The sequence below is a fragment of the Eleutherodactylus coqui genome, chromosome 11 (assembly GCF_035609145.1).
Source record: "Eleutherodactylus coqui strain aEleCoq1 chromosome 11, aEleCoq1.hap1, whole genome shotgun sequence".
Lineage (NCBI taxonomy): Eukaryota > Metazoa > Chordata > Amphibia > Anura > Eleutherodactylidae > Eleutherodactylus > Eleutherodactylus coqui.
In genome coordinates, this window is record NC_089847.1 from 2,015,352 (window position 1) to 2,040,077 (window position 24,726).

At 54.1% G+C, this 24,726-nt stretch overlaps 1 protein-coding gene across 3 annotated transcripts in view; it reads left to right on the plus strand.

Annotated features, from left to right (window-relative positions):
• CA5A (carbonic anhydrase 5A) overlaps positions 1–24,726 on the plus strand; it is a 33,897-nt gene that overhangs the window by 5,219 nt on the left and 3,952 nt on the right. For 2 of the 3 annotated variants that reach the window (XR_010787088.1, XM_066582492.1), the window contains exons 2-6: positions 19,189–19,386; positions 21,058–21,176; positions 21,868–21,963; positions 22,040–22,102; positions 22,692–22,847. Coding sequence is in view for 2 of the 3 variants with exons in the window: in XM_066582492.1 (XP_066438589.1) it covers positions 19,189–19,386; positions 21,058–21,176; positions 21,868–21,963; positions 22,040–22,102; positions 22,692–22,847 (632 nt within the window). In the remaining variant the exon portion in view is untranslated. Of the gene's footprint in view, positions 1–16,959; positions 17,132–19,188; positions 19,387–21,057; positions 21,177–21,867; positions 21,964–22,039; positions 22,103–22,691; positions 22,848–24,726 lie in introns of those variants that run through there. The other variant, XM_066582493.1, reaches the window with a different exon arrangement.

The window sequence follows — 24,726 nt, forward strand, 5'->3', positions numbered from 1 at the left end:
CAGGTACGGACATCGCTGGCGCGCAACAAGTGCAAGAACAAAGAGGCGATTGTCTCGCGGTCTCCAGTGTGGGGGAGGTGCCAGGCTGCGGCTTTTACACGATCCATTATAGTTAAACACAATGATCGGCCTGCGCACATCTGTTCGGCGGTAATCCGTCAGTGCGAACGCGGCCGACACGAATGTGTTTGCTTCTCGTCTGTTGTTCACTTTCTGTTCGCAGCTCGCCGCGTGTAAACTGTCATCATTCAGCCGTTCGCACGGACTGGTGGTACAGGGAAGCTGAACGACTGAACCTGAAGGAAATTGCGCGCAGTCAATCTGCCGTGTAAACACGCTCAGGAGTGAACGCCGTCACCGTTTAATTGTGCGAATGCTTTATCACTCCGTGTAAAAGGAGGCAAAGTTGGCGCTCGTCATGTGACCGGCCAGAAGAGGAAGGGCAACAAACGGCACCTTACAGGTGGGCAAAGTACATGGTCACATGACTGCCATTCGCATCCTCTGTGGCATGCAGGCAAGGGTTCCGCTAACGAGACGACTCATTACCGGCATGGGAGTGCAGCAGTGAGGATACTTGTAATGGACGGCTGGGGCTTATTCACACTGTGTAGTTGGGGAATCCCTTCTTCGACAGCAGCCGCCGGATCTGGTCATTGAACGGATTAGTGCGGCCGGGAAAAGAGGGGGTGAAAACGAAACGACTGAAATCCCCGGAGATCGCCGGTCCCGTTAGACGGCCGCGATTATCACATACGGGGCATGACCGCGCTGCTCTGCATCCGCCCTTAAAGGGGATTTTCATTCCTTCTGAACCATTAATGCTCCGTGTAAATGTATGCAGAAGCCTGAATGACGCTTCGCCCCGAGCGAGCGGGCAGCATCGCTAACGGAGAATGGAGGCGGCGGGAAGAACTGTCGCTGGGATGGCGCGGCGGGAATCTGTGCCGTGAGAAAGCGTCCTCCGTATCTGCAGGTGGGAAACAAGATGGGCTGCACAATATGCAGAACCAGCAGGCAGATACCCCATGGGGGGAACCCCAAGACTGAGCGCCCAGAAGATGCCCTACTGGAGAACCTGCAGACTTCACGAGCGAATCCTGGAAGCTGCCCGGTAATAAGGGTCTGTCTGCCCAGGAAGTGGTCAACAGCCCTGGAGGAGCGCCGGCCAAACTCTGGGGTCCAAGACCTTCAGAAGTGAAGAGGCGGAAGCCTTCAAGCCCCGATCTTCTGCAGAAAAGAGGATAAACAGGTTACCACCCTCCTAAAGCTGAGATACAAGATGTGATACGGGGAGCATGGAGGCTCTAGTACCCTGTTGTACCGCCTCTAGCTTGGATACAAGATGTGATACGGGGGGCATGGAGGCTCTACCACCTCTAGCTTGGATACAAGATGTGATACGGGCGGGCATGGAAGCTCTAGTACCCTGTTGTACCACCCTCCTAAAGCTGAGATAGAAGATGTGATACGGGGGGCATGGAGGCTCTAGTACCCTGTTGTACCACCTGTACCTTGGATACAAGATGTGATACGGGCGGCATGGAGGCTCTAGTACCCTGTTGTACCACCCTCCTAAAGCTGAGATAGAAGATGTGATGCGGGTGGGCATGGAGGCTCTAGTACCCTGTTGTACCACCTGTACCTTGGATACAAGATGTGATACGGGCGGCATGGAGGCTCTAGTACCCTGTTGTACCACCTCTAGCTTGGATACAAGATGCGATACGGGCTGGCATGGAGGCTCTAGTACCCTGTTGTACCACCCTCCTAAAGCTGAGATAGAAGATGTGATACGGGGGGCATGGAGGCTCTAGTACACTGTTGTATCACCTCTAGCTTGGATACAAGATGTGATACGGGCGGGCATGGAGGCTCTAGTACCCTGTTGTATCACCTCTAGCTTGGAAACAAGATGTGATACGGGGGGCATGGAGGCTCTAGTACCCTGTTGTACCACCTGTAGCTTGGATACAAGATGTGATACGGAGGGGTGGAGGCTCTAGTACCCGGTTGTACCACCTCTAGCTTGGATACAAGATGTGATACGGGCGGGCATGGAAGCCATAGTACCCTGTTGTACCACCTCTAGCTTGGATACAAGATGTGATACGGGCGGGCATGGAAGCTCTAGTACCCTGTTGTACCACCTCTAGCTTGGATACAAGATGTGATACGGGCGGGCATGGAAGCTCTAGTACCCTGTTGTACCGCCTCTAGCTTGGATACAAGATGTGATACGGGGGGCATGGAGGCTCTAGTATCCTGTTGTACCACCTCTAGCTTGGATACAAGATTACAAGATGTGCTACGGGAAGGCATGGAGGCTCTAGGACCCTGTTGTACCGCCTCTAGCTTGGATACAAGATGTGATACAGTAGACATGGAGGCTCTAGTACCCTGTTGTACCGCCTCTAGCTTGGATACATGATGTGATATGGGCGGGCATGGAGGCTCTAGTACCCTGTTGTACCACCTCTAGCTTGGATACAAGATGTGATACGGGAAGGCATGGAGGCTCTAGTACCCTGTTGTACCACCTCTAGCTTGGATACAAGATGTGATACAGTAGACATGGAGGCTCTAGTACCCTGTTGTACCACCTCTAGCTTGGATACAAGATGTGATACGGGAAGGCATGGAGGCTCTAGTACCCTGTTGTACCGCCTCTAGCTTGGATACAAGATGTGATACGGGGGGCATGGAGGCTCTAGTACCCTGTTGTACCGCCTCTAGCTTGGATACAAGGTGTGATACGGTTCTATTGGAAATAAAGCTCAGCAAACCCTCCAGTTCTCGGGCCAACAGAGGTGGGAAACGCACAGCCAGGAACTAAAAATGACCTAAAGGTAATGGTCCGTGGATCAGGTGCCATCTGCCCCTTGCCCGCCGGCCAGTTAGGTGCGGCTGGGTCTTCGGACTGACGGGTTCTTCTAATTAGGAAACATACTTTTTTAATATCTTATTTTAGAGACCCCCGTATTGTGCCGCCGGTAGGACTAAGGGGGAAGCCATTCTGGGACATAATGTAACATTGTACAAGGGCTGCTGTGTACGGAGGTCCTGTGCCTGCTGCATGCAGTGTCTGCACTTTGTGTCAGGACCTGGGATCCTCGCTGCGGGGCACGGAGGTGGAATGTGGATCTGGGTGCGGTTTTTGATGTTCTTGGCACTTCTTCTGCACATTGTGTCCCGGATGGAGGGGGGTGGGGGGCTGCTACACTGCATTACCTACATCAGACAGGCGGATAGCGAACGCGCTGCTTGAAGGGCCTCTACGTCTTATTAACATGTTCTGTACAGTTTGGTTTTTCAAGGTATCTAAAAAATTGTAGATTGTGCAATACCTGCCGCAACCGCCCTGCGTACCGATCACTGCGCCGTACGGTGTTACCAGCGGGTGCAAATAGCACTTCCAGAAGTAACCCTGCCACCTCCATGCATTGCACCAGTACACAAAGCGGCCACTTTATTAGAGACCCCCATCTAGTAGCGCATTGGACCACCTTCCTCTGGCCTTCTGAACCGCAGCATTTCGTTATGGCCTCCACAGGACACCCCAGGTGCACCAAGAACACCTCCCCCCACCATTACTGCACCTCCACCAGCTGACAGGAAGGGGTCAGCGATTCATGCTGCTTGCACCAAATTCTGCCCTCCCATCAGCACATAAATCTGGCTCCATCTGACCAGGAGATGTTTTCCCGCTGCTCAGTGATACAAGTTTTGCGCTCTTTTGCCCGCTGGAGTCTTTCTGTTCCTCTTAGACACAATGGCGCTGGAACTGGTCGCCCGCTGTTATACCATCCGGGCGGAGGAACGGCGAGTTGTGCGTTCGGACACGTTAGTTGGAGCTCCAGCGTTGTATTCAGCTGACTGTGCAGCCTGTTGGTCAGAACGATTCCTGACATCCTCCTCCGACCCCTTTTCAGTGATGAGTTGTTTCCGTCCGCAGGATCCCCTTCTGCTGGATGTTTTCCTCGATCGCGCCATTCTCGGTATACTCTCCACCCCTTTACACGAGAAACCAACCCGTGGTTGGCGGTCAGACCCCGGCTAGTCTATTACCGATGACCGGCCTCATTGGAAGTCGCTCTGATCGCTGGATCTTCCATCTAATGTGGATTCACACTAAAACTGATCCACAGAAAACTTGTCACATGACTTTATGCCGCACGCCGGGGTCACGGGGGAATTACTGTACAGGGGAGCACCAATTGTGAGAGGCCGGGGGTCTAATAAAGGGGCCACCAATGTACCAGTGCCCCCATACTGCGCTCCGGTATTCGCTCCACATATTCTCTGCACACATAAGGAGATCTCAGGACATTCTCATTTCTTAAATGGCTCAGGAAAATGACGCGAGCGATGTGATTGTAAGACGGATGGTTTATTATCAGGTGTGGCGCGGCCGCTGTGTCGGTGTTCAGGGTCTTCTGCTGTATTTTGAATGACCTAATAAAATATAATAGGAGGGGATTTCCGTGTCGGCGTTCATTATCAGCGCGCACGCCGGGCCGTCCATAATAACAGACCTTCCCTTATAATTAGCTTATGTAAATGAAGGCGCAGCGCTGTGCTGACCTCTACTGGTGGAATTCTAGAATGCACCAAAGGAAAATTCATTTCTGGTTGCTCTGGATAAATATCATCAAAATAACCAAATATCCAGATTCTGTCATCTCCAGCGGCACGGTGTGAGCGCGACTGTCGTGGGAATAATGACTGGCAGGGCGGGGCTGTAGCTTTGTGCCACCTCTAGACCCGCTCTTCCATTAGCCATAATAGGACATGATAATCCTATTTTTGTAGGCTTCCCTGAGGCCCCCTTGTCCGCGGCCGAGGCGGGATATCACTAGCAATATTGTGTCGCGGGGATCAGGGGGGAGAGCTCACAGGTCTCTGAAGTGAGCCTAACAGATAGGCTTACCGCGACAATCACAGCATGCCGCCATCTAAATCCCGCAAACGGATAATCACTATAATTCTGCGCTCATGGTCGCTGGCGCTGCACTTTCCATGGCAACCCTATGGAAAGCTTTGCAGAGCGTGATCCATGGGCGATTTATAACCAGCGCATCATCGCCCGTGGACAATCGCCCTAAGGCAACAGAAAACCTTTGGGTTGTGATCGTCCCCCAAAGATTACAATTAGAGATGAGCGAGCACACTGGTATATAGGCACTGTATTAGGTGGCCCCTGTATAGTAATGATTAGAGATGAGCGAGCACACTGGTATATAGGCACTGTATTAGGTGGCCCCTGTATAGTAATGATTAGAGATGAGCGAGCACACTGGTATATAGGCACTGTATTAGGTGGCCCCTGTATAGTAATGATTAGAGATGAGCGAGCACACTGGTATATAGGCACTGTATTAGGTGGCCCCTGTATAGTAATGATTACTGGTCTGAGCATTAGGGTACTCGAGATGCTCGTTACTGGAGACGAACACCACGCGGTACTCGAGTCAATTGCATTTCCTTCCCCGCATGTTTAGCGCCATTTTCTAGCCAATACACATGCGGGGATGGCATTACCACTTCCTCCTGTGACATGCCAGCCCTATCCCCCCCCCCCCCCACAGCAGTGAGTGGCTGGGCCGATCAGGTGACCGCCGAGTACTTAAACTGGTCCCGCCCGCGGCTCGCCTCAGACGCACGCTGGCAGAGGTTAGGGAAAGTGTTAGTGTAGGATCCTGTCTTCAAGAACCCCAACGGTCCTTCTTAGAGCTACATCTCACAGTGTGCATTACTGTTGTGGCTGGCTGGGAGCAGTAGTGCACCAATTTTTGTATTACGCATCTAGGCCTGTTCCCAGCCTTTCAGTAATAGCGTTCTCAGCCTGCAGTGCCTTACAACCAGCTCTCACCGTGAATCTGCTCTCTAACATTTCCTAGCCTGCTGCGAATGACTTCATTTATACCGTTCTCTGTCTGCAGTGCATTAGACAGAGGTCTCACCGCTAAACAGTACTGTAATATTTCCTGGGCCACTGCAAAGTATTTCAGCTCAGCCGCTGTGCAGAGCATCTCACAATACCCTTTCCTTGGTGGGGTTGAGATCGCCGCAGTTACCAGCACTATCCACTGGCTTTAGAGTCTTCTTGCGAGCGGTAAATTACCCCTAGGTATCAGCGCAAGACAGCGGGTTACTTATTTCAAGTCACGGCATAGAGCCTCCACTATCTACAGTCTCTGTGTGCAGTGAATTAGCCCCAGTTGTCAGTGCTGTACAGTGGGGTAATTTATTTGGGCCCTGCTCTATTCTTAATCCGCCATGATGAGGAGTAGGGGTAAGGGTCGAGGACGCGGAGGTCCAAGTGAGGGTGTGGGCACAGGCCGAGTTCCTGGTCCAGGTGAATCACAGCCGGCTGCTGCGGGATTAGGAGAGAGGCAAGTTTCTGGGGTCTCCAGATTCATATCACAATTTGCGGGTTCGCGTGGTAGACCTTTATTACAAACAGAGCAGTGTGAGCAGGTCCTGTCGTGGATGGCAGAAAACGCGTCCAGCAATGTATCAGCCACCCAGTCTTCTACGCAGTCCACTACTCCCGGCCTAGGGACTGCAACTCTGAATCCTCTGGCTGCTCCTCCTTCCCCCCCAGCCTCCTCACTCCATGAAAATGACACATTCTGATAAGCAGGCAGACTCCCAGGAACTGTTCTCGGGTCCCTGCCATGAGTGGGAAAAAAACGGTTCCTCTCTCACCGCAGGAGTCTGTCGTGACCGACGCCCAACCTTTGGAAAGTTCCCGGAGGTAATGAGGCTGGGGACTTCCGCCAACTGTCTAAAGAGCTTTTTGTGTGTAAGATGCAAAAGAGCTATCAGCAAACAAAATTTTCTGTGCTCAATAAATAGTGTGTAACCACAAATAGTAATCTGTCAGAGAATATATAGGAGTTACACTTACTGGGGAGGAGGGGGGTATGATAACCATGAACCCCCTCCTTGAAGTGATGACTCCTTCAGCCTCCAAATAGATGTTTACCACACGTATTACAAGTGAAGCAATAACACCTTTAATTCCAAACTAACAGGCAACGCGTTTCAGTGCACACAGGCACCTTTCTCAAGCCATAATTCAACATAAAATCATCACATATATATAGGAGATGGATTACTTACAATACATGCCGCTAGTGGGGGCAGCCATGATGGAGGCGTGTCATAATGTGCCGACGTCACGGCGCCGGTCACATGGTCGGTGCCCTGACATTACACCACTGCTGATGAGATATGGGGGCGTGCTGTGGCGTGCTGTGGTGAACCTACGTCATTACGCCGGTCACCTGACCAGCGTCCCGACGCCCACCACCAAACACGTCTCCCGGTGGTGGTGGCCATATTTAGGGCATGTGTTAGATTAAACAGCATCATCACGTCAGTCATTTGACCGGCGCGGTGACGTGTATCAACATGTATACGTGTATTTGTGTGTAAGGAGAATGATGACGATGAGACACAATTGTCTATCACTCAGGTAGTAGTAATTGCAGTAAGTCCGAGGGAGGAGCGCACAGAGGATTCGGAGGAAGAGCAGCTGGACGATGAGGTGACTGACCCCACCTGGTTTGCTAAGCCTACTGAGGACAGGTCTTCAGAGGGGGAGGCAAGTGCAGCCGCAGGACAGGTAGGAAGAGGCAGTGGGGTGGGCAGGGGTAGAGGCAGGACCAGAGCGAAGAATCCCCCCAACTGTTTCCCAAAGCACCCCCTCGCGGCAAGCCTCAGTGCAGAGGGCTAGGTGTTCAAAGGTGTGGATGTTTTTCAGTGAGATCGCGGATGATCGACAAACAGTGGTGTGCAACCTGTGTCACGCCAAGATCAGCCGGGGAGCCACCACTACCAGCCTCACAACCACCAGCATGAGCAGGCATATGATGGCCAAGCACCCGATAAGATGGGGCGAAGGCCATTCACTGCCTCCGGGTCGCACCACTGCCTCTCCCCCTGTACCCCAAGCTGCCACTCAGATCCAGCCCCCCCTCTGAGGACACAGGCACGAGCGCCTCCCGGCCTGCACCCACACCCTCACCTCCGCTGTCCTCGACCCCATCCAGCAGTGTCTCTCAGCGCAGCGTCCAGCTGTCTCTAGCACAAGCGTTGGAGCGAAAGCACAAATACGCCACCACGCACCCGCACGCTCAAGCGTTAAACATGCACATAGCCAAATTGATCAGCTTGGAGATGCTGCCATACAGGCTTGTGGAAACGGAGGCTTTCAAAAACATGATGGCGGCGGCGGTCCCACACTATTTGGTCCCTGGTCGCCACTATTTTTCCCGGTGTGCCGTCCCAGCCCTACACCAGCACGTCTCCCGCAACATTAATCGTGCCCTCACCAACGCGGTTACTGGGAAGGTCCATTTCCGCACAGGCGGGCAGGGCCACTATATCTCCCTGATGGCACATTGAGTGAATTTGGTGGAGACTGGGACTGAGTCAGAGCCTGGGACCGCTCACGTTCTACCCACACCCAGAATAGCGGGTCCTGCCTCGGTTCTGGTATCTGCGGTGGTCTATGCCACCTCCTCTAAACCCCCCTCCCCCTCCTCCTACCTCTCAATTAAGAAGTGTGAGCACATCGCCAGCAGTCGGTAGTGCACGGCGCGGCAGCACAGCGGTGGGCAAGCATCAGCAAGCCGTGCTGAAACTAATCAGCTTAGGCAACAAGAGGCACACGGCCTCCGAGCTGTTGCAGGGTCTGACAGAGCAGACCGACCTCTGGCTTTCGCCGCTTAGCCTCCAACCAGGCATGGTCGTGTGTGACAACGGCCGTAACCTGGTGGTGGCTCTGCAGCTCAGCAGCCTCACACACGTGCCATGCCTGGCCCACGTCTTCAATCTGGTGGTTCAACGGTTTCTGAAAGACTACCCACACTTGTCTGATCTGCTTGGCAAGGTGCACCGCGTCTGCGAACATTTCTGCAAGTCCACCACGGACGCTGCCACCCTGAGGACCCTGCAACATTGGTTTCAGCTGCCAGAGCACCGACTGCTGTGCGACGTGCCCACACGGTGCAATTCTATGCTCCACATGTTGGCCAGGCTGTATGAGCAGCATAGAGCAATAGTGGAATACCAGCTGCAACATGGGTGGCATAGTGGTAGTCAGCCTCCCCAATTCTTTACCGAGGAGTGGGCCTGGGTGGCAGATATCTGACAGGTCCTCGGAAACTTTTGAGGAGTCTACCCAGATGGTGAGCGGCGATGCTGCAATCATTAGCATTACCATCCCGCTGCTATCCCTACTGAGAAGTTCGCTGCAAAGCATAAAGGCCAGCGCTTTGCGGTTGGAACAGGAGACGGGGATGAGAGTATGTAGCTTGATAGCCAGACCACCCTCATGTATATATCTAAGCGCGTTTTGGAGAAGGAGGGGGAGGAGCAGGAGGAGGAGGGGTAAGATACAGCTGGGCACACTGCAGAGGGTACCCATGCTGCTTGCCTCTCATCTGTTCAGCGTGTATGGGCTGTGGAGGAGGAGGATCCTGAAAGTCATCATACTAGTGAGGACAGCGATGTGTTGCATACTGGTACCCTGGCACACATGGAAAGGGGTTTGAGAGTGATGCAATACCACAGGGACCTGGTGGAGAAAGTGATGCTAAACTTTCCATCTGACAGCGCTAGTGGCAGAAGACACAGTTCCGAGGGCCAACTATCAGGGGAGGTGCGGGGATCAGGCAGCATGTCCAGCGCAGGCAGGGGAACACTCTCCAAGGCCTTTGCCAGCTTTATGGCTCCCCAGCAAGACTGTGTCACCACTCCCCAATTAAGGCTGAGTCGGAAGGAGCACTGTAAAAAGATGGTGAGGGAGTACGTAGCCGATCGTACCACCGTCCTCCGTGATGCCTCTGCTCCATACAACTATTGGGTATCAAAGCTGGACACGTGGCACGAACTTGCGCTGTACGCCCTGGAGGTGCTGGCTTGCCCTGCCGCTAGCGTCTTTCTCAGAGAGGGTGTTTAGTGCAGCTGGGGGAATCATCACAGATAAGTGTACCTGCCTATCAACTGCCAGTGCCGACATGCTTACACTCATAAAGATGAACAAAGCCTGGATTTTCCCAGACTTCTCTTCTCCACCGATGGAGAGCAGCGGAACCTAAAGATTCTTTTCACTGCAACCGGAGAAAAAAGCATTCTCTATCACCGGAAAAAAGGGGGAATTAGCTTTGTCAATCACTCTCGGATATTATTAGTCCTCCTCCTCCTAAAACATCATGTCATCACGCTGAAATGCCAATTTTTCTGCGGCCCAAAAGGCTTGGCTTATAATTTTTTTTTACAATTTTTCAAAGTTTCTAAAGTATTGATACTTTAACAGACACCAATTTTTTTCACAGGGCTGCCTTCAGGCTCTGTTACAAATTAAGTAACAGCGAGCTGTATCTTTAAAAAATGTTTCTGGGTTTCACCTGCCCTCGCGGTTGAGCAATTTTTCAGGGGTGCCCTTGTACTCTTGGTACACTAATTTTTCTGGCCCTCGCCTATACTGTTATCTAACTAATTTTTCTGGCGCTCGCCTATACTAACTAATTTTTCCGGCCTTCGCCTACACTCATGGTACACCAATGTTTCAGGGGTCTGCCTATAGTCTTGCTACAGAAATGTTACAGGGGTCTGCCTATACTTTTACTACAGGAATGTTACTGGGGTCTGCCTATACTTTTACTACAGAAATGTTACAGGGGTCTGCCTATACTTTTACTACAGAAATGTTACAGGGGTCCGCCTATGCTTTTACTACAGAAATGTTACTGGGGTCCGCCTATACTTCTGCTACAGAAATATTACTGGGGTCCGCTTATACTGTTACTACAGAAATGTCACTGGGGTCTGTCTATACTATGGGCGCACCATCGCGGTGTTTTACCTATCTGGCACAAATACACTGACTGACTAGGGCAGAAATATGGGCCGAGGTCCTTGGCAGGGTGAAACTCTGCCATGTTTGGGCACTCTGATTTCTTCCTGTGTAATACCATCTTTGTGCACCCACAGCATAGGCAAGCCCAAGGAACTCAAAGACTTTCCCTTGTGGTGTTGAGCTATCTGACACCTACACAGAATATATTGTGCGGGGACACATGAATTTCCCATTGCTATGTAACTCAGGGCACCTTGGGTCACACAAGGTGGAGGCTGGGACCGAGCCTGACCCAGGGCCCGCTCACGTACTTCCCACACAGACTATTGTGGGTCCTACCTCGGTCATGGTTTCTTGGCCTTGTAAGGCCACCTCCTCCTCCTGCTTGGGGTCTGGGGATCAGCACTGGGCATCATGTATTTTCTCTTGTGTTACCACCGTTATCTGAGACACTGGTTTGGGCCGAACAAAAGGAGCGTTACTGCATTAATGAGACGTTCACAGCTGCACTAGCATCGGAGTCCGCTCTATGCCCACGATTGCTGAGGGTGTGTGCAGAGGCCGAGGTCTTTGGCAGGGTGAAAGTCTGCCATGTTTGGGCACTGTCATTTCTTCATGTTTATTACTGTTTTTGGGTTTCTTTGGCTCGCCTATGCTGTGGGTGCACAAAGACTTCCCATAGCAGTGATTTACCTGTCTGGCACAAATACACTGACTGATTAGGGCAGAAAAGTGGTTGGAGTCAGCCAATTCTTACTCGGTGGTTAGCGTCAGCCGCGTCTTGCTCGGTGGTTGACGTCAGCCGCGTCTTGCTCGCTGGTTGGCGTCAGCCGAGTCTTGCTCGCTGGTTGGCGTCAGCCGAGTCTTGCTCGCTGGTTGGCGTCAGCCGCGTCTTGCTCGCTGGTTGGCGTCAGCCGCGTCTTGCTCGCTGGTTGGCGTCAGCCGCGTCTTGCTCGCTGGTTGGCGTCAGCCGCGTCTTGCTCGCTGGTTGGCGTCAGCCGCGTCTTGCTCGCTGGTTGGCGTCACCTGCGTCTTGCTCGCTGGTTGGCGTCAGCCGCGTCTTGCTCGCTGGTTGACGTCAGCCGCGTCTTGCTCGCTGGTTGGAGTCAGCCGCGTCTTGCTCGCTGGTTGGAGTCAGCCGCGTCTTGCTCGCTGGCTGGAGTCAGCCGCGTCTTGCTCGCTGGCTGGAGTCAGCCGCGTCTTGCTCGCTGGCTGGAGTCAGCCGCGTCCTGCTCGCTGGTCGGCGTCAGCCGCGTCCTGCTCGCTGGTCGGCGTCAGCCGCGTCCTGCTCGCTGGTCGGCGTCAGCCGCGTCTTGCTCGCTGGTCGGCGTCAGCCGCGTCTTGCTCGCTGGTCGGCGTCAGCCGCGTCTTGCTCGCTGGTCGGCGTCAGCCGCGTCTTGCTCGCTGGTCGGCGTCAGCCGCGTCTTGCTCGCTGGTCGGCGTCAGCCGCGTCTTGCTCGCTGGTTGGCGTCAGCCGCGTCTTGCTCGCTGGTTGGCGTCACCTGCGTCTTGCTCGCTGGTTGGCGTCAGCCGCGTCTTGCTCGCTGGTTGGCGTCAGCCGCGTCTTGCTCGCTGGTTGGAGTCAGCCGCGTCTTGCTCGCTGGTTGGAGTCAGCCGCGTCTTGCTCGCTGGCTGGAGTCAGCCGCGTCTTGCTCGCTGGCTGGAGTCAGCCGCGTCTTGCTCGCTGGCTGGAGTCAGCCGCGTCTTGCTCGCTGGCTGGAGTCAGCCGCGTCCTGCTCGCTGGTCGGCGTCAGCCGCGTCCTGCTCGCTGGTCGGCGTCAGCCGCGTCCTGCTCGCTGGTCGGCGTCAGCCGCGTCTTGCTCGCTGGTCGGCGTCAGCCGCGTCTTGCTCGCTGGTCGGCGTCAGCCGCGTCTTGCTCGCTGGTCGGCGTCAGCCGCGTCTTGCTCGCTGGTCGGAGTCAGCCGCGTCTTGCTCGCTGGTCGGAGTCAGCCGCGTCTTGCTCGCTGGTCGGAGTCAGCCGCGTCTTGCTCGCTGGTCGGAGTCAGCCGCGTCTTGCTCGCTGGTCGGAGTCAGCCGCGTCTTGCTCGCTGGTCGGAGTCAGCCGCGTCTTGCTCGCTGGTCGGAGTCAGCCGCGTCTTGCTCGCTGGTTGGAGTCAGCCGCGTCTTGCTCGCTGGTTGGAGTCAGCCGCGTCTTGCTGCATGAGGTTCTGTGTGGGATTCCCTTGTCTGTTGGTGTGAACAATGTCCTGTTCTGCTTGTATGCTGTTTACAATCTGGGGTGGGCCGGGCCCCGAGGTTCCAGCATGGGGCCTATTAGGGCATTCACCTGCTTGCAGGCAGGACTCCTAGGGTAAGTTGTCTTGTAAGTGTAGGGACCCACGAAACAATGAGGACCTTGTCGTGGGTCGTGAGCTTAAGTATGTTGGCCCCAATATGACCCAATACCTCGCAGGTACTGTAGCGATTCCATCTGCCTGCGGGTACGCTGGGTGAGTGTTTTGGTGTTCGTCAGTCGTTGTTGGATGTCGGCTCACAAGTCCTGCTTGCTCTTGGCGTTGGTCCCGGGCGCACTGTGCATTGTGCTGAAGGCGGCTGTGATGTTCATCCAGGAGGTCCTGCAGTATCTGTAGGTTTGGTCCATAATAGGCTGATCATCATATCTGCTGTTCTTGCAGGGCGGCACTTGTGGACAGCTCATTCATGTCAGAAAACATTAACAACTTTTATCCATTTGAAGTTTGTGATGCGGGCGCAGGTGCGAATGAAGGAGCGTTAGTCAGCGGACGGCGCCGTCCCTCAGCTGTGTGGAGGGTCCTAAAAAAAATAGGTGGGGAGACGCACTGAGATTGTGGGGCCCAAGAGCTGGAGGGTCAGGTAGCGGGAGTGTAGAAGCAGCAACTAATAATAATATAATCTTTGTATAGCGCCAACTTATTCCGCAGCGCTTACAGGACACGGAGGAACACAGGCAGTACAACCGTTACATGTGAGGCACAATCAGTATGAAGCCAACGGGGAGGGGGTGATACAGGAGGTACAAGGGGGGGGGGAGGCATGGGGGAACACAGGCAGTACAACCGTTACATGTGAGGCACAATCAGTATGAAGCCAACGGGGAGGGGGTGATACAGGAGGTACAAGGGGGGGGGGGAGGCATGGGGGAACACAGGCAGTACAACCGTTACATGTGAGGCACAATCAGTATGAAGCCAACGGGGAGGGGGTGATACAGGACGTACAAGGGGGGGGGGGGAGGCATGGGGGAACACAGGCAGTACAACCGTTACATGTGAGGCACAATCAGTATGAAGCCAATGGGGAGGGGGTAATACAGGAGGTACAAGGGGGGGGGGGGAGGCATGGGGGAACACAGGCAGTACAACCGTTACATGTGAGGCACAATCAGTATGAAGCCAACGGGGAGGGGGTGATACAGGAGGTACAAGGGGGGGGGAGGCATGGGGGAACACAGGCAGTACAACCGTTACATGTGAGGCACAATCAGTATGAAGCCAACGGGGAGGGGGTGATACAGGAGGTACAAGGGGGGGGGGGGGAGGCATGGGGGAACACAGGCAGTACAACCGTTACATGTGAGGCACAATCAGTATGAAGCCAACGGGGAGGGGGTGATACAGGAGGTACAAGGGGGGGGGGGGAGGCATGGGGGAACACAGGCAGTACAACCGTTACATGTGAGGCACAATCAGTATGAAGCCAACGGGGAGGGGGTGATACAGGAGGTACAAGGGGGGGGGGAGGCATGGGGGAACACAGGCAGTACAACCGTTACATGTGAGGCACAATCAGTATGAAGCCAACGGGGAAGGGGTGATACAGGAGGTACAAGGGGGGGGGGGAGGCATGGGGGAACACAGGCAGTACAACCGTTACATGTGAGGCACAATCAGTATGAAGCCAACGGGGAGGGGGTGATACAGGAGGTACAAGGGGGGGGGGGGGGGAGGCATGGGGGAACACAGGCAGTACAACCGTTACATGTGAGGCACAATCAGTATGAAGCCAACGGGGAAGGGGTGATACAGGAGGTACAAGGGGGGGGGGAGGCATGGGGGAACACAGGCAGTACAACCGTTACATGTGAGGCACAATCAGAAACAATTGGGGTGGGAGTGGTACAGGAGGTACAAGGGGGGGGGGGGGGGGGGGGGACACAGGCAGTTGGGGATTTATTGTAGAAATCAGTTATTAGGAAGCAAACGGGGTGGGGCGGTAAGGAGATGCAGGGGTACAGGTCATATGTGATAGGCAGGGTGGAAGGTGTGGGGAGCCATAGGGAGGGGCAGGGGACTAGGTCAGGGGATTTGGTATGCCTCCCTGAAGAGGTGCGTTTTTAAGGCACGTCTGAAGTTCTGTGCATCGGGAATTGTCGGGATGCCTTGGGGTAGAGCGTTCCAGAGGATGGGTGCAGCTCTGGTGAAGTCCTGGAGGAGAGCAACAACAGCACCAGTGCTGCAGGATCTGATGTGGTTTAGGCAGTGAGAAGACAGAGGAGTCTGTGGATTCGATAGTTATGGTCACCAATAGATGGATTTAGGGTTATCCTGGGAGTGGGAGCTGGAGGAGGTGCGGTCATAGAATCCTAGACTGGTAGAGTTGGAAGGGTCCTTTGGGGTCATCAGGACCTCCAGGGGTCATCGGGTCCTCCGGAGTCATCGGGTCCAACCCCCTGATCAGTGCAGGGTCACTAAATCATCCCACACAGATGTCTGTCCAGCCTCTGTTTGAACACTTCCATTGAAGGAGAACTCCCCACTTCCCGTGGTAACCTGTTCCACTCATTGATCCCCCTCACTGTCTAATATCTAATCTGTGTCTCCTCCCTTTCAGTTTCATCCCATTGCTTCTAGTCTTTCCTTGTACAGATGAGAATAGGGCTGATCCCTCTGCACTGTGACGGCCCTTCAGATATTTGTAGGCAGCTATTAAGTCTCCTCTCAGCCTTCTCTTCTGCTAAACATTCCCAGATCCTTTACCCGTTCCTCATAGGACATGATTTGCAGACCGCTCACCATCTTGGTAACTCTTCTCTGAACTTGCTCCAGTTTGTAGAGGTCTTGTATAAAGTGGGGCGCCCAGAACTGGACCCAGTATTCCAGATGAGGTCTGACTAAGGGAGAGTAGAGGGGATAATGACCTCACGTGATCTAGACTCTATGCTTCTCTTAATACATCCCAGAATTGTGTTTGCCTTTTTGGCTGCTGCATCACATTGTTGACTCATGTTCAGTCTGCGATCTATTAGTATACCCAAGTCTTTCCCCATCTGCTGCTCAGCCCAGTTCCTCCCCTTCTGGATGTGCTTCCTCCTGTTTCTTGCCCGGATGCGGGCCGGTCATTTAGGCAGCCTGTCCACGGGCGTTGCGATATCGCGGGAGCAGGAGCCAGCTGACAGATCTCCGTGGTGAGCCTATCTGATAGGCTGACCGCGGAGAATCGCGGCAATTCTCAGCATGCTGCGATTTGCCGGCCGCGGGTGGAGAATCGCACTGCTTCTCCGCTCGTGGACAGGGGGCTGCGCTCTCTATAGCAACACTATGGAAAGCGTCCACCGCGTTCCCCGCCGCCGGATTACCGCCGTAGGGACCGCTATTCCCACCCGCCCGTGGACAGGCAGCCTTCCTCCTGTTCAGACTCCAGAATCTTCCGCCAGTCGCTGCCGTTTCCCCGTTCTCTGCCGCTCCTGACCCCCAGCGGTCTGGCAGGCGTATCGTGGCCCCACCAGCGGGTCCACACTGCGGCGCTGCTCTCCTCCCCCGAGGGGCTATTTACATAGATCGCACCAGTTTAGTCTTTGGCTGAGGACTCGTGTGATCCATTAACCCCTTGTCTTCCAGCCGTTAGTTTCCGGTATCTCCTCTCCGCTCGCTGGGGTCTCACACAGACGGTACAAACACGCTGCGGATTTCGCAGTCCGGTCCCACATTAGGGGGACACCGAGCGGACTGTTCTCGGGATGTCAGCCACGGCTCCCATTCACTGCCAGCAAGCAGAGGACGGACACAACGCAGGTATGTAGCAGGAGCCGCTGACGGGGCCAAGCGCCGGCGCTGATTGGCTGCTACAACCCGGAAGTAGACGTGACGGCGATTGGCTGGCGGGGCTGTCAGCAGGAGGTGGGCGGGGCCTCGGGTGTTGATGCTTGTGGCTCCGGTGACCCGCGGGCGGCTGACATGGTGACTGTCGGGTGTCGGAGGCTCCTCGTGCCGCTGCTGCTGCGGGGCTCCCGGGGCTGCAGCATCTCCGCCTGTTCCTACAAGCTGCGGAACGTGGAGCGTGAGTGACCGGGCGGCTGCGGAGCGGAGGGGGGCGGCACGGGGGTCTATATATATATATATGGGGGGGGGGAGGGGTGTGTGTATGTATATATATATATGGGGGGAGGGGAGGTCTATATATATATGGGGGGCGGCGTGGGGATCTATATATATAGGGGGGAGGGGAGGTCTATATATATATATATATAGGGGGGAGGTCTATACATATATATATATGGGGGGGGGAGGTCTATACATATATACGGGTGGGGGAGGGGAGGTCTATATATATATATATATATACGGGGAGGGGAGGTATATAAATATATGGGGAGGGAAGGTCTATATATATATAGGGGGAGGGGTGTGTGTATGTGTATATGTATATATAGGGGGGAGGGGAGGTCTATACATATATACGGGTGGGGGAGGGGAGGTCTATATATATATATATATATAGGGGGAGGGGTGTGTGTATGTATATATATATGAGGGGGTGGCACGGGGGAGGTCTATACATTTATATGGGGGGAGGGGAGGGCTATATATATACGGGTGGTGGAGGTGTATGTGTGTGTGTGTGTATGTGTATATATATATATATATATATATATATATATATATATATATATATATATATATATATATATATATATATATATATATGGGGGGTACGCGGGTCTATATATATATATACACACACACGAGGGGACGCACGGGGGTACGCGGGTCTATATATATATATACACACACGGGGGGAGGTCTATACTAGTGCCTCCGGCAGAGGTTCTGCGCCCCATTACAGCGACACCCTGGTTTGTGGCCGGGCTTCCAGCAGTGAAGGGGTGTCGGGGGTTATTGGGGTGTCGGGGGTTATTGGGGTGTCGGGGGTTATTGGGGTGTCGGGGGTTATCGGGGTGTTTTTTGCCTGCAGGTTCCTGTTTCCAACCTTCTAGATGCCGACACTCTGCGGACGAGTGGCGTGCGACCCGCTGATCAGCCAATCAGAGAGCGGCGCTCCGTCCGCGTTAGTTATGGCCGCACACGGGGCTCATCTCCATCCTGATCGCTGCGCCGGTAAATGATGGGTTTGTCGCTGACCGGTCATACGGCGCCCCCGTCGGGCTGCTGCTGATTGGCCGGTGTGATGGTGGATTAGTGGGAGTATATGAAGGGTTAACGCTACAACCAGATCTGTTACATTGTATCTGCACTCGATACATTGTAACAAACCCGCAGCTGTCAGGACACAACCAGATCTCATTGGCTTTCAGGCTCCATAAACCATTCACTGACAGCAAGCAGTGTAAGCTGTCAGACCGCTAGTTCTTGCCTCGTGTTCGCTTCTGCCTGCGGCTCGCCCCAATTTATGGTGGCGCCGTCTCCATGGCGATATTGCGCACGGCGATTATTACTGGTGCCCTGCAGGGACACACGAGGCGCCGTCCGCATTACGTGTCCCTGTAGGATGCCGCGATCGCTGTGGGGTCGCCATGGCGCCCAGCCTCCACGGAGGGATCCTGCCCCCATTGGCCCGGCGCTTTTGTGCTGATCCTCCATTCACTGACATTAGATAAGGCTTTGTACACCGCTACAACCTCTGCTAGAGGGATCAGCCGGCACTGATAAACCGCGGTGAATCGGTGTCGGCGCTGTAGGTGCAGCTGGTACACCGCCGGGGGGGGGTGCTGCTGCAGCAATCCGGTGACGCTGCAGGGTGAGGGCGGAGCCTCAGTGATGCTGCAGGGTGAGGGCGGAGCCTCAGTGACGCTGCCGGATGTCTTGGGGTACATTGACACACCCTGGTGCCAGCACCCAGGGGACCCACAGTCACCTCTGCTGCAGCAGCAGTATAAACGGGGAGGGGTAGAGCCTCGTGCACGCCCACCCCCACGTTGGCGCTCTCTCGTGTCCCGTCTGTTGGCTCTCTGCCGCCCCCACTGTCGGTGATCCCTGTAGCGTGGTTCTTATGCTGCATAAAATGGCCGAGCGAAGGTGAAGAATAACTGTCCTTTAGCGGGACGCTAGCGGCGGGATGGGCTGTGTTGTATCTCACCTGTAGTCATCTCTCTGCAGTGCACCCGCTATGGAAAGGACCCCTCGATGTCCCTGGAGGATCCCGCCAGTCCCCCATCAACATCCGAGTACGGGATAGCGTCTTTCATCCAAACCTTGCGCCAATCTCCACGCAGTACGACCCGAATACTTGTCTGCACATCTGGAACAACGGCTACTCCTTCCTGGTGGAGTACGATGACTGCACCAACAAATCAGGTGAGAGGCGGCCCCTGTCTGGGCCCAAGAGCTTGCACTCTTCTACTGACCGTCACATCTGGTTTCCGTGTTCGCTATCGGTGATCTGTCCTTGGAGTCGGTCGGCGGGTCCGGCGCCAATGTTACTGGGTCTGTTGTCGGTGTGAACACAACCAGAAGCCGAAGCGCCAGGCTGCAGCGGCACTAGTTGGTATTGGGATCTGCGCCTGCAATACCCACCCGGGCCGCTGCAAGGAGGGCAGAGCTGCCAGCTTACTGGATAGCAGTTGGTCAGCGGGCGTCGCCGATCAGCAGTAAAGTCCAGACATCCCCTTTAACTACGGATCTGCCTTAGAGGAGTCTTTCTCTGGCAGCACCGTGGCGGGTCGGGCTCCTCAGCCCCCTGGCATCATGAGTATGTATGCCCCTGGTGTGATTCATGGGCGGCCCCCATCCGCCAGGCGTGCCGCCTATAATGTCTGCAGGCCCTATTATAGTTGGGCGTCTCGGGCGCCGTAGTAGGAGGTCCGCCGACTCCGGGCCGTTTACAGCAAGCGGTTTATTGCTTGACCGAGCGAGGTCAGACTCGCTCCCGTACCGCCGGATCAAACAGCAGACGCATCGCTGCTCCTTCGGATCGTTGGCTGCGGTTACACTACAGGATGATCAGACCACGGCGGGCGCAGCGCTGGATCGGGCACTTGGCCCCCCGTTCTGTCGCGGCTTGTTCGGACCTGACGTCCTGTTCTGCATATATCTGCACTGGAGCGGCTGATATCCGTCACACATCGAGGGGTCTCAGCGCTGGAGACGGGATATAAAGGCGTGATTATGGGGGGCTCCGCACTTCCTGTCACTGTAATCAGACTGTAATGCCTGATAACAGAGAGCAGCAGGCAGATAGTTGTCCCTTTCAGTGGTTGAGCCGTCCAGCGTCTCTGCCGCCTCCTTGCTGACGCTCTCCATCCGGCATCCACATTAATTGCTGCTTTCTTGTGATGTTTGCTCTGATAATCCGCTTTACTTCTGGCCCTCGGCCATCACTAATGAGCGGCGCTCGGGGGGCCTGAATGGGGAATCGCATCGGACCTGACAGGCTCTGCATTGTTAAAGGGATGAGCGGAGATCCGGGCCGGATCTTATATCGCACTCATTGCTACGTCACCTAGTGGTTGTCTCGGGGATCGCGGCTGACCCCTCCATGTGCGCCATACGTTGGCCTTAGACGTCTTCAAGTGTCTTATGTCCAAACACTGCCTCTGTACTTACTGTGGAGCCCCTTCTACAAACCGAATCCCCCTGAGCAGTTAACCTGTTGTGTGCCAGAGCCACTGTGTAAGTATATAGTGCCCCCTCCTGGCTCCGTATAAATGCCCCCCGTGACTGCAGTGATTGCGCTTCCGTGTTGCAGATGTAATGCACTCGTCTTGCTGACACCCCCCGCCCCCCCCCCCCCCCCCCCCCCCGCAGCGGCTGTATGATCAGTCTGTGTAGTCGGCGCGGCGGTTGCGTTCTCGCCACTCATTACGGATGCGTCCCGACCCGCAGCCTCTGCGTTCCTTCTAATCGTATCTCTGCAGCCCTGAGGATGGGGGGCTCCCTGGAAGTCGTCCTAGCACGGCTGCGGCGCGGCTCACTGTTTCCCGCCGTCGTGTTGCGGTGTGCCGGCTGACCTTCTGTCTTTGGTCGCAGTGGTGAGCGGCGGCCCCCTGGAGAACCCCTTCCGGCTCAAGCAGTTCCACTTCCACTGGGGAGTCAACAACGACTGGGGCTCGGAGCACACGGTGGACAGCAAAGTGTTTCCTGCCGAGGTGAGATACGGACGGAGACCCCCGGTGCGGGGAGGGGGATATGGAGCGCTGCCCACAGTGCTGCTGCTGATAAGAGGGGGCCGACCGCGGTCAGTAAATAGCGATAAGGTATCGGCTTGATAACGCCCAGCTTATCTCTTATATAATAAGTTCCCTGAGCCGAGGAGGAAGGTGACGGGTGGGAACACAGGGAGCGGCGCCGGCTCGGCCGTGGTGCGACTGAACGCAGCTGCTGGGACTTAAGTTAAGCAGCCGCACGCTTTTCCTGCGATCTGCCAGCATTCTGACAAAACCACGCAGCCCCATAACAATGGAAGTAGAACCTCCGTGGCCCCATGCTGGCGCGGCTGTCCGCTCTAGAAGTTTCTGTAATGTTAAGCTCCGCCCCTTTGTGTACTGACTGATGGGCCTGGTTACTATCATGCTTGGGGTCCTCGGGTCCCCTGACATCTGTGGCCCCGGCTACAATGATATTGGGGGCCAGTTATATGTAGAAGTGGTAATCTGAGGAGCTGAGGCTCATGGGGACCCTCTCGCAGGTTCTGCAGCACCCTCCAACGCATGCTGGTGTCCCGCGACTACAACTGCTGGCAGCCATTGTGACAGTGTACCTTCCTGCGCCTCTGATCTATGGTAACGCCTCGGCGTCCGCCTGACTCCGGTGTAACCGCGTCTGCATCTTCTGTTCCAGCTCCACCTGGTGCATTGGAACTGCACCAAGTACCGCACCTTCGAGGAGGCCGTCATGGAGGACAACGGCTTGGTGGTCATCGGCGTGTTCTTAAAGGTAACTTTCCATCCGTCTGCGGAGACGTCTTCAGAGCTTTGGCCTGCGGTGATGCCGATGTCTTCTGTCTCTGCAGCTGGGCCGGCGCAACGAGAAGCTCCAGAAGCTGGTGGACATCCTGCCGTCCGTGCGCTATAAGGTGAGCGGCGCGGTGATCTGATGGTGCCTCTGTTGGAGCCCCGGCCGCTCACGATCAGACATGATCGCCGTGACGCCGGAGAGGATCCGTTTCAGTGCGCATCCGTATTGGGCTTGTTGCACGTGGACGACTAAAAGGGTGCGCACAAGATTCTCGGGTGCCGCTCGCATCGGTCGGCGCACTTCCTGTCCGGCACGCGGTTCGCCACGCAGTGACATGCTAGTCCCGTACAAGAATAGAACAAGCTGCCAGTAGTTTTCTGCCTTTCGCTTGGACCGGCCGTGGCCCGTCTGCAGCCAGATGATTGGCTGATATCTCTGTGGGAGGGACCGCTGCCTGCAGACATCCCAGGATGCGAATCCAGGCGTCGCTTCTAGATGCATAAATAAGATTTTCCGTGTTGGAATTCCACAAGGAGGTTGTGCCGGCTCCTCGGGGCGAGCGCGCCCCTCTGGTTGTAGACCTTGCTGAAGCTTGTAGTTATTGGACCTGTCATTCCTCTCTTGGGCCACCAGAGGGCGCTCACACAGCCGTTCTTCCTTTCCTGCTGCTGACACTTATAACTCCTCGCTGTGTTCTTGTTCTTCAGGACGCTCTTACGGAGTTTAATTATTTTGACCCCTCCGGCCTTTTACCGGCCTGCAGTGATTACTGGACCTATTCTGGCTCGCTGACCACCCCGCCGCTGACCGAGTCTGTGACCTGGATTATAATGAAGAAACCAATTGAAGTTGACCACAGTCAGGTGATTCTTGTCCATCAGGTTTTTGTCACCGACCTCTGACCTCTTCCCCTCCCCCTCCCCTAAAGCATGTAGGAAAAAATGCAGCAAATCACCAGAACTTGTGATGGGCAGAGACTGAGCAGGGAGTGCAGCTCTGGAGGATAATACAGTACAGGATAAGTAATGTATGTACACAGTGACTCCACCAGCAGAATAGTGAGTGCAGCTCTGGAGTATAATATAGCATGTAACTCAGGAGCAGTACAGGATAAGTAATGTATGTACACAGTGACTCCACCAGCAGAATAGTGAGTGCAGCTCTGGAGTATAATACAGGATGTAACTCAGGGTCAGTACAGGATAAGTAATGTATGTACACAGTGACTCCACCAGCAGAATAGTGAGTGCAGCTCTGGAGGATAATACAGGATGTAACTCAGGAGCAGTACAGGATAAGTAATGTGTGTACACAGTGACTCCACCAGCAGAATAGTGAGTGCAGCTCTGGAGGATAATACAGTACAGCATAAGTAATGTGTGTACACAGTGACTCCACCAGCAGAATAGTGAGTGCAGCTCTGGAGTATAATACAGGATGTAACTCAGGAGCAGTACAGGATAAGTAATGTATGTACACAGTGACTCCACCAGCAGAATAGTGAGTGCAGCTCTGGAGGATAATACAGGATGTAACTCAGGATCAGTACAGGATAAGTAATGTATGTACACAGTGACTCCACCAGCAGAATAGTGAGTGCAGCTCTGGAGGATAATACAGGATGTAACTCAGGAGCAGTACAGGATAAGTAATGTGTGTACACAGTGACTCCACCAGCAGAATAGTGAGTGCAGCTCTGGAGGATAATACAGTACAGCATAAGTAATGTGTGTACACAGTGACTCCACCAGCAGAATAGTGAGTGCAGCTCTGGAGTATAATACAGGATGTAACTCAGGAGCAGTACAGGATAAGTAATGTATGTACACAGTGACTCCACCAGCAGAATAGTGAGTCCAGCTCTGGAGGATAATACAGACTGTAACTCAGGATCAGTACAGGATAAGTAATGTATGTACACAGTGACTCCACCAGCAGAATAGTGAGTGCAGCTCTGGAGTATAATACAGGATGTAACTCAGGGTCAGTACAGGATAAGTAATGTATGTACACAGTGACTCCACCAGCAGAATAGTGAGTGCTGCTCTGGGGTATAATACAGGATGTAACTCGGGATCAGTACAGGATAAGTAATGTATGTACACAGTGACTCCACCAGGAGAATAGTGAGTGCAGCTCTGGAGTATAATACCGGATGTAACTCAGGATCAGTACAGGATAAGTAATGTATGTACACAGTGACTCCACCAGCAGAATAGTGAGTGCAGCTCTGAGGTATAATACAGGATGTAACTCTCGATCAGTACAGGATAAGTAATGTATGTACACAGTGACTCCACCAGCAGAATAGTGAGTGCAGCTCTGGAGGATAATACCGGATGTAACTCAGGATCAGTACAGGATAAGTAATGTATGTACACAGTGACTCCACCAGCAGAATAGTGAGTGCAGCTCTGCAGTATAATACTGTATGTAACTCAGGATCAGTACAGGGTAAGTAATGTATGTACACAGTGACTCCACCAGCAGAATAGTGAGTGCAGCTCTGGGGTATAATACAGGATGTAACTCAGGGTCAGTGCAGGATAAGTAATGTATGTACACAGTGACTCCACCAGCAGAATAGTGAGTGCAGCTCTGGAGTATAATACAGGATACGTAATGTATGTACACAGTGACTCCACCAGCAGAATAGTGAGTGCAGCTCTGGAGGATAATACAGGATGTAACTCAGGAGCAGTACAGGATAAGTAATGTATGTACACAGTGACTCCACCACCA